At 31.1% G+C, this 9502-nt stretch overlaps 3 protein-coding genes across 7 annotated transcripts in view; 1 reads left to right on the forward strand and 2 right to left on the reverse strand.

Moving 5' to 3' along the window:
• Positions 1–6: 6 nt before the first annotated feature.
• Positions 7–1266, reverse strand: LOC108630266 (uncharacterized). Of its 2 annotated transcripts, none has more exons than XM_018033448.2 (2): positions 883–1266; positions 7–787 (listed from the first exon to the last, which is right to left on the reverse strand). In XM_018033448.2, exons 1-2 carry the CDS (start codon positions 895–897, stop codon positions 20–22), a joined length of 783 nt encoding a protein of 260 aa, XP_017888937.1. In that variant the 5' UTR covers positions 898–1266; the 3' UTR covers positions 7–19. The 2 variants fall into 2 exon arrangements, with proteins under 2 accessions (XP_017888937.1, XP_026673844.1); XM_026818043.1 differs by having other exon boundaries at positions 1202–1227.
• Positions 1267–1372: 106 nt separating this feature from the next.
• endos (endosulfine alpha) lies at positions 1373–2721 on the forward strand. The gene is made up of 3 exons (XM_018033528.2): positions 1373–1718; positions 1994–2110; positions 2246–2721. Exons 1-3 carry the CDS (start codon positions 1677–1679, stop codon positions 2414–2416), a joined length of 330 nt encoding a protein of 109 aa, XP_017889017.1. The 5' UTR covers positions 1373–1676; the 3' UTR covers positions 2417–2721.
• A 186-nt stretch (positions 2722–2907) lies between these two features.
• The window catches only part of bgm (acyl-CoA synthetase bubblegum family member 1), a 14828-nt gene continuing 8233 nt past the window's right edge, over positions 2908–9502 (reverse strand). For all 4 annotated transcript variants that reach the window (XM_018033520.2, XM_018033522.2, XM_018033519.2 and 1 more), the window contains 12 exons: positions 7215–7282; positions 7021–7075; positions 6530–6737; positions 6112–6246; positions 5825–6020; positions 5646–5747; positions 5411–5557; positions 4863–5338; positions 4448–4662; positions 4210–4361; positions 3989–4114; positions 2908–3896 (listed from right to left, as the gene is read on the reverse strand). In XM_018033520.2, coding sequence (XP_017889009.1) covers positions 3702–3896; positions 3989–4114; positions 4210–4361; positions 4448–4662; positions 4863–5338; positions 5411–5557; positions 5646–5747; positions 5825–6020; positions 6112–6246; positions 6530–6737; positions 7021–7075; positions 7215–7277 — 2070 coding nt within the window. In that variant the 5' untranslated portion in view covers positions 7278–7282 and the 3' untranslated portion in view covers positions 2908–3701. The remainder of the gene's footprint in view (positions 3897–3988; positions 4115–4209; positions 4362–4447; positions 4663–4862; positions 5339–5410; positions 5558–5645; positions 5748–5824; positions 6021–6111; positions 6247–6529; positions 6738–7020; positions 7076–7214; positions 7283–9502) is intronic.

Here is a 9502-nt window from a genome sequence, read left to right on the forward strand (position 1 = left end):
GTTAAGAAACTTAGAATAATTATTGTTCAAGATTGGTTTTCTTCAAAAAATCCTTTTCCAAAGCTTCATACTCCTTTCGTTTAATTTCGACTAAAGCTTTAGCTTGCAGCAAATTTGGTGGCAAATTCCCATATTGACTAAGCCATTGATTAAGTTCAGCTAATTCACCTGACATTTCCAAATAACTGTGATATTTGTTTAATATCTCTTTAGGGTAAAGATCATCAATTTGCATATTTGTAATATCCCTTTCTAATTTTTCTGTAGTTTGTTGATATTCTTTTAATCTTGCACTCATAGTAGCACGATTATAATAAATATCATTTTGCTCTTCTTGAGAATTCTGAATGAAACATTCAAGAGAGCTAGCAGCTTCCTGTAACTGATCAAGCTTCTTCGAGAAACCAGAATATTTTCTAAAAAGATCATCGTACAATAGGGCCAAATGTTTCTCTTCATGTATCCTTTTCTTCTCTTCTATTTTCTTTCTTTCACTTATTATACTTAATGTAACATCATCAATATCAGATAATTTCTCATGTTTTAATATTAAAGCTATTTTTTGCAATCCTTCTTTGATATCATTTGGCAAAGTTTGTGGTTCCAAATTTAATTTACTCAGTAACAACATTAGTTCCTTTCCGAACGCTGTGTTCTCTTCATATGTTTCCAACATTCCTCTGCGCAAAATTTGCAGTAAAAACTGCTCTTTCGGTGATATCTCATCACAATATTTTGTATTTGAAGCAGTACTTAATACAGAGTCACTTTGTGAAGACAAATCTACCTGTTATTCAAAACATATTTATGGCATTTCTCTTTCTCACATTCAGTGAGCATACTTTTTAACAGAATATATATATTATGAACATCAGAATTTACCTCGCTATTATCCATATTAATTTTATTAAATCACAATTCTGACAAATATATTAAAACTGTCTTTTACACTAATATCTTACTATAAAAGAAAGTTTTTCGAAATAATAAACTAGAAGATGAGCAAATTCCTGGATATATTCCCATAGAACGTCGTAAAAGGATTTGAAATACTGAAATGCAGATACATACGAACATACGAATACGACCCACCAACTTTAAGATATGTTTCCACGCGCTTATGCTTGTAAATAATTAGTTTTATCAACTAGGAAACAAATGCACATCATACTCTTAATATCTATAATGGTAGTTCTCTTACGTAAGTTGACATTGTTGACAATAACATATAGTGACAATGGCGTTATTTAAATATTATTTCTTGTTTCTCACCTCTAGCTTAATGAAAATTCGCACCTAGATCGAATTCCGGTAACGGATGCTTTGCTATATATATATATATATGTATATACACATGCAATGCATACAGACATTCAATACGTGTGACACCACTGCGGATGTGTATGAAACGTTGTTAGTATTCTTTGCTGCTTTTAAGTTTCAAGTACGCTTTAATTGACAGTCGGTTGGTTTCGGTAACGATATACTTAAGTTATAAAATCTATACGCCGCAGATAAACGAATTCATGTGACACGTGAATAAGTTTCTGAAAGGCATCGGTGCAGCTGCCGCTGTACTTTTCCTACAGTAGTGTTGAAACGAGTACATAAACGATATTTGTGCAATTTTAAAGTAAAGGCCATCACCGAAGTAGAGTGGTTAACAAACAGCAACAATGAGCGACGATCAAGGAAATGAACTGTCTGAGACAGTTGAGGTAACGTTTGTTTTATTTAAATTAGATTTAAGTATTCTTTTCTGTCATATTTCTTTTTATTTTCAATTTTTGTATCAATATTTTCTTGTTTCCCCAACATTTTAATGTCAAGCTTCATGGAAATGTATCAAACGTAATTTTTCTACAATTGTCAAATGTTTTACCACGTAAACCTGTGTATTTGAAAGACAAGAACGATATAAATGGGTTGCTTTTAATGTGTTCATGCAATATCTTTTCTTCTTTCTTCATAAAAATAATAATGTCCGTTTCAGTTATCTTCAAACGATATTGAAAAAATGGAAGAAGCAAAGTTGAGGGCAAAATTTCCAAATCCAGGACGTCCAATAAGTGGGCACTCGGCATTTCTGCAAAAGAGATTAGCTAAAGGGGTAAAGAGATGTAAACATTTATTTTTTAATTCTCTAAGCTAGGTCTAATAGAGAGTGCACGAAAATACTTGCAATATTATCATAAATATGTACGCTATCAAATATTTCTTGAACTTAATATAAAAACGTTTTCAGCAAAAATATTTTGATTCTGGAGATTATCAAATGGCAAAGCAAAAATATACAGCTAAACCAAAGCCAGCTGGTGTTTTGCCAACAGGTGATGCTATACCTACACCTGAAACAGTACCACAGCGAAAAACATCTATCATACAACAAAAATTTAACACAACAAGTACTTCATAAATATTTTTTTACACACACAAAATGTAACACCAACGACGTGGTGCGATTGTACACAATCCGAATTTGAGACAATTCAATACCTTCATATTTTATAGATTACATTATTTTAAAAGTTTAGGGTTTCTAACATTTTATAAATGCTTATGTATCTTTGTCGATGCTTTGATGTAAAAAGTTTACGTTTTCATCAATATGTATATTTTTTTAATAGAGTGCGTGCCATTTTCTGAACCATCTAGTATTTGAAGGCACTTAGAGAAAAAAGTTACATCATTTCATAATAAACTATTCTACATAAAATTCTATAATTTGTAATTTTAATTTTTCAACGAGTAACTAAAAAGTGCACTTATAAATAAAACAATTCAATCAATTATGAATGAAACACAACTTTTATTATGTTTTATGATACATTATAATACAGTAATAAGTACGAAAGAAAATGTATTCTTTTTACTTGATGTTTTAGCTAAATATAATAAATTAAACAATAACACTCATAATTTTTAATCTTTAACAATGCTTGATATACATTAATTACCTTCTTCAGTACATAATTTAAGTACCATACTCAAATTAGTAAGTATCATGTATAATAATTCTCTTAACATTACATATTGAAACCGTAATGACATTAAATGCACCTCAGATAAATTCAGTACTATTATACATATTTATGAATATTTAATATACTACGCAGTATGTGAATATACTATAAAGATCACTATCTTGTGGATATATCACCATACGATCACATATCAAAAGGCACTTAATAATTTTAGGCGAGTTTTAAACCTCCTTTCTTTATCTTGCACTTATTAGAAAAATGCATATGGAAAAGCGAATAACTTTTCTAGAACAGACTATAACAAGTCACAAAATTTTGTACTAGGAGATACACGAAATTTATAAAAAGTGTTATAATCTTTATCGTACACAATAGATACTTCTAATTATATTTATGATATACCACATATAAAAAGGAAGATTTACATATATGTATATATATATATATATTCTTATGAAATCAGTGCTATTATAGTAAAATTAAATTTTTGTTACTCGAGATATTTGATAATTCGAGTTTTGCTTTTCAAGTAGACAGTTTAAACAGAGCTATATCTTATTTCGATTTTAACTTTGCAGTTACTTTAAATATTTAAGTGTTTAATGCAGATATTGGCAGTAACTCCCATATTTGTTTTAGGAATATAGCCCATCTTTTGGTGCCCTTTTCTTTTTTCTTTTACACACGATACGAACAGATGAACGTAGAAGTGTGTTTCTACGTGTACATATCTTCTATCATATCTTCATACATTTTGTACACAACATTTCTTTTCAGTTTAAGCGTCGGTCCCAATTCACCAGTAGGCACTGAAAAATCATGTGGCAGAATTTTGAACTTTTGTACTTTTTGTGCATTACTTATAACTTTAGTATTTGCTCGTTTAATCGCCTTGTCGATTTCTTCGTATACCTAAGGAAAGCATATAGTCACATTTAATATCACAAAGGTATTTTCATTATCAGCTTTTTGATATACAAATTCATTAATAGGTGCTAACTTACAACTTTATCATGTGTATTTAGAACATCTGTTACAGTTTTTGAATTACTTCCAATAGAGGCTAACCATTCTAAAGTTTCAGGAGTAAAGTTGTCTTTTGGTTCACCTGTGTCAGGGTTCATTTCAGTCTGAAATGCATGTACAAACATCATTAATATTTATATTTCAAATGTATATAAACATATGTTTAATGTATTTTTCCTACGTTCAATGCATATCTTACCTTTAGGGTAACTAACATGGTAAGGAATTTTCGCTTATCTCCAACCAGTAAAGCATTGCTTAGTGCAGGCAATTCAGCTAATACTAATTGCTCGATATAAACTGGTGGTATATTTTCTCCACCAGCGGTGATAATTAATTCTTTTATTCTTCCTACATTTAATGTAAACAATTATATCTAATACGTCATTATATAAATATGAGAAAATATGAAGTACGCATTCAAAAAACGTGTTTACCTGTAATAGATAAAAATCCGTCAGAATCAATTTTGCCTACATCACCGCTATGCAACCATCCATCTGAGTCTAAAGTTTCTGCTGTTTTTTCAGGTTCATTTAAGTACCCCATAAATATGTGTCTCCCACGCATACACACTTCTCCTTCCCCATTACTATCTGGATTATCCAATTTCGTACCAAATCCAGGTAAAGACATGCCAACAGTACCTAGCCTAATTATATAATAGGTGACAAAATCTTAACTTGGTAAGCAGGCAGTTGAACTGTAGGATGTCATAAAAGAAATTGATTTCCATAAACAAGTTGCTTTCTGTTCTGAACTCTCTATACTAAAATAACCTAATATCATTATATAAAAGAACTTCTTTATGACACCCCGCATGAACGATATGAGAAGAAATTAAATGATTACCTATAACAGTCGGGTTTACTTATTGTATGAGCGCCAGCAGATTCAGACATTCCGTATGCTTCGTGAAGTAGAATGTCTAAACTCATAAAATATTGCTTGATTTCATTACTTAAAGGTGCAGCCGCAGTAATAGCCAGGAAACATCTATCTAGACCAAGCGCTGCTCTCACTTTGCTAAAAACTAGCCATTTAGCAAATGAATAACCCCACGTTTTCGAATCGTTTCCATTCATCTTGTTCATATTATAATAAAGCGCTTGTGACTTTGCCCAAGAAGAAATCCACGTTTTAACGACACCATTATTACGTGCAACTGTTTGCATTTTTTCGTAAATCTTTTCCCATACTCTCGGCACACCTACAAAAATGGTAGGTCGTGCGGCAAGCATAGTATCGAGTAGACCACCTTTAAGAGCATTCTTATCTCCAAAGTATAGAGTTGCAGCTACCATCATAGAACAGTATATATCGATCATCTGAAATAATAAAAACAAATATAATAAAGATAATTTAGTAAATTTGACAAAAAAGAATTTGTGATATTTCACCTGGGCGGCAACATGAGACAATGGTAAATAGCTGATTAAAACATTATTTTTGTCGGTCAATTGCAAAGTATGAACGACAACTCGAACGTCGTGTATAAGATTATCATGACTTAACATCACAGCCTTTGGATTCCCAACTGTCCCCGACTGTATAAAAGAAATTTAATAGTTCTATGACTGATAACACATTTAAATTCAAAATTAGTAGATTGCTAAAAAGATGTTGTCTTTATACCGTGTAAACTAAAGTGCAACATTCATTCGCCCCGATTCTCTTTAGTACTTCGTTTAATTTGTCATCAGATTCTTGTTTACCGAGTTTTATCAATTCATCCCACTAGAACATGAAAACTGTTTGTATTTGTTCGCTAACATGAAGATCTTACAATTAGCGTAATATTTTGAATAACCTACGCTCAAAACGCCTTCTCGCTCTGGTGTACCCTCGTATTGGACGATTGCTTTTAAGTGGGGTAAATTATGTTTTACTTCCAATATTTTGTCTAATTGTTTTGTGTCCTCAACAAGTATTATGTTTGCCTTACTGCTATCAGCACAGTAGTGGCATGCTTCTGGAGTATTGGTCGTGTATATCCCAACAGCAAACCCTCTAAAAGGAGTTAATAATAAGTTATAAATAATTTTATTTAAAAATTACATTTTTTATGTGCAACATTCATAATTCATAAATGTATATTTACCCAGCGTATATAGCACCGACATCCGCAAAAAACCATTCTGGGCTGTTGAATCCCAAAATACAGACACCATGGTATCGTTCTAAACCTAATTTTATGAATGCCTTTGCTACAGTTCTCACTTGTGTTTCATATTCTCTGAAAATATCCGTTAACGAAATCTATTAAATATAATTACTTTTATTAGATATTGCAACTTATTAGAGTCTTCTCATTTATTATCTGGATTTTATCGTCCTATTAAAAATATGTAAGACATTTTCATTTGTTTTTATTGATTGTTCATATAACTAGATTACACACGTGATCTTGTGATCTCGTATGAACATGTTTTTATCCGAATAGAGAAATCCGGATAATGTGAAAAGGCTCTTTAATATTAAATAGATTTCGGTACTGAATCTATATAGAAAATACTCACTTATACGTATATTTCTTTCTTTGTCCGTTTTCATCAGGTCTTGATACTAAAGCAATTTGATCAGGATATTTCGTAGCTATACTTGATAATAAACCAGGAACTGATACGGGCGATACGGAATTTACACCTTCGCAATTTAGTCGTATTCGTACACAACCATCTGGTTTCGTAGTTGTGAAACTCTCGGCCGGCAAAACTTGATCAGGTCCTACAAATCCCATAAATAAATAAAATTATAACATCTGCATTTTAGTTAGGACTTTAAAATAAAAATTTGTCGTGTGATTGCGCACTCAGTGCTCTATGGGACAGCATGAAGGACAAAGACATAGTTTCAGTTTGCTATCTGCTCGGGTCGTGAGATACAACGGCTTTGAGCACGTGGTCACACAATAGTCTTATTTAGTTATAATATACTTGGAAGGCTGATTTGTTAAGACCCTGCCACATGCTTACTAAATAAATAATACAATAAAATTATAAATAATCACCTTCTAGGCCAGTTTCGCTATGAGTTGCATAATAGAAGCCTTTGGTCGTTGTCTCCTATAATGTTACAAAATAAATCACTAAATGGTAAATGTGATTCAACATACTTACAATAATTATATAGATAAGTATACTTTTTATATTTTGCGAGTTAAGAGAGAACTATTTTATCAATTCGTTTTTTAATATTACATACCTTTACATTTGTCGTGAACCCTTTTATTGCACCGTTGCTTTGAATTGGCTGAACCGCAGTCATGTTATCTGAAATAATATCATTCCTTAGAATTTAAGTAATAACAAACTATGGCCATCGAAATATGATGATTAGGAGAACTCCAGTCATTTCTCGATATAAGTTCAAACTTCTTGTAATTGTAAGTTATATGCACAGAACTACCCCTTGAAATGATATGAAGCTTGGCGGTCGAGTAGCATAAGATGATCCCGGGTCGAATATATCGGTGTTGAAATACTAATGCAATGAAAAAGCTTTTGCTTTTAATTTGTCTTGTATAAAACTTTTACTAACATATTTGTAACATTTTTCTGATTGAAATGACATTAAATATGATATAAATTAAGTCCCTACTTCTTTCATCTCCGTCTTATTAAATAGGCAAGTATGATCCAAATTATATCGTATTTGGTGTCGTTTTAATCAGAACAATATCACAAATACATATGTTAGTAAAAGATTTATACAAAAGTAATCAAAAGGAAGAGTTTTGACGTTGAATTAGTAAATATTGTCTCGTTGGTACACTTATTCATATTTTCTGAGTCTGAATGTTAGATGCACTATCCTATTTGTGAAACTATCCTTCTACGTAAATGCACGCTTACAGACTGTGCAGACTAGTTTGCACTCGTATTGAAAAATCTAAATCTACTTCCGATTTATTAATGCGAAACGCATATCGATATCGTACTTTGGCATGAATATGATAACTACCTTGCGACTTAGCTGAAAATAATGGTGAATAGGATAATCTTAACAAAAATTAAAGTCTTTATTTTAATGCTATGCCTACGGGATAAAATTTCTGATACATGTTATCATGAGTACATGGAATTCTTATCAAAATTTGTCACGTTCTCTACAGGATATATAAATGTTATGACGATTAATTGTAGTTTTGCTTAACGATGAGCAAATGAGCTCGATAAATGAGAGAGTTAGTTTCTTTTATCGAAGAATGAGATTGAGACTGGAATCAAATGGTTCGAGTATGAATACCTTTTTCATAAGCATTCAATCATCCTATAAGTTCGTACACAACTAATAGTAAGGACACAACTAGTAGTAAAAAAAACAGCACAATTTTATGGGATGGCAAAATAAACATTAATTTTCAGTCCTTAGTATCTATATCAGAAACCTTAGATACACTTACAATCTATTCTACACGCTCCTTACCGTATTTACAATTCAATAAGCCTCGAGACCCACTCACCCCGAATTTACAATTCGTGAAACTACGACTATATCAGCAAAATAAAAAATGTAAAGCAAACGCAACAGTCGAATGTCTCCGCACTCTCTTAAGTAATACTATCACATTTTTCTTTTAATTTTCATACTAAATACCGGAAAACAGTGTGAACATTTATTTCTCGTCATAAATGGCATAGAAATTGAGTTAAGTTTTACATTACTCTGCACTTTGCTTTGTTTTAAACAGTCTTCAGTATAGTTTTGTTCTTTTTTACTCTCGGTATGCAAGCAATATACAAAATGTTATGCACGAAGTATTACAGATATAAATCATTGCATGGATCGATTTTAAATTCAGTTTTAGTGCGTTGACTGACTGAACTAACAAAAAATATCAGGTCTAGTAATAATTAAATTTTCCAATACGTTTCCATACACTAAAAAACGACACTAATTATTACTAAATCTAATATATCGAAGTATCAAATTTGCGTACAATACAGTTCGCATAAAAGTATTTAACACATATTTCTTTATAGGCAATCGTCTTTATTAAACGAATGAAAACTGTCCTCAAAGTTGGGGATACTAAAACTATTTCGAATATCTCGATAACTGCTAAAGATAGATGGATTATGCAAATGCATGATTCAACAACAAATGTAACGTCGTATAGCATTTATTAAAAAACTAGTTGTTCCAATAATATTTCTGAAACTAAAGTTCTTTTTCAGCGTTGAATATTAACATATTTTTTAAATTTCAATTTTTACTACTTCGGTTTTTTCCACGTTTCATTTGTATTGGAGATAAAATATTATTATTATGGTGAACCAACAGTTCGTCGGTTTTTTGTTATTTCAGTTTGTACAATTTTGTGACGTCAATAAAGATACTTTATATAAAAGTGTTATATATTATTTTGTAGCGTTTGAGAAGTTATTTAATATTTACATATTAGCTACAATTAATTTGTTAATAATTTTTTTTCGTTTTAGTAAAATCATGGGAAATTTCAAAATTCGAGTAGTTTTACTTCATTACTG

The sequence above is a fragment of the Ceratina calcarata genome, unplaced genomic scaffold, assembly GCF_001652005.2.
Source record: "Ceratina calcarata isolate Rehan_Ccalc_2016 unplaced genomic scaffold, ASM165200v1 scaffold72.2, whole genome shotgun sequence".
In the NCBI taxonomy this organism is placed as follows: Eukaryota; Metazoa; Arthropoda; class Insecta; order Hymenoptera; family Apidae; genus Ceratina; species Ceratina calcarata.

What these genes read in the sequence shown, in the direction of transcription:
- endos (XM_018033528.2), top strand. Translation starts at nt 1,677, where the DNA reads ATGAGCGACGATCAAGGAAATGAACTGTCTGAGACAGTTGAG. An exon ending in AACTGTCTGAGACAGTTGAG is followed by an intron (nt 1,719 to 1,993) that starts GTAACGTTTGTT and finishes TGTCCGTTTCAG; the next exon opens with TTATCTTCAAACGATATTGA. An exon ending in AAAAGAGATTAGCTAAAGGG is followed by an intron (nt 2,111 to 2,245) that starts GTAAAGAGATGT and finishes AAACGTTTTCAG; the next exon opens with CAAAAATATTTTGATTCTGG.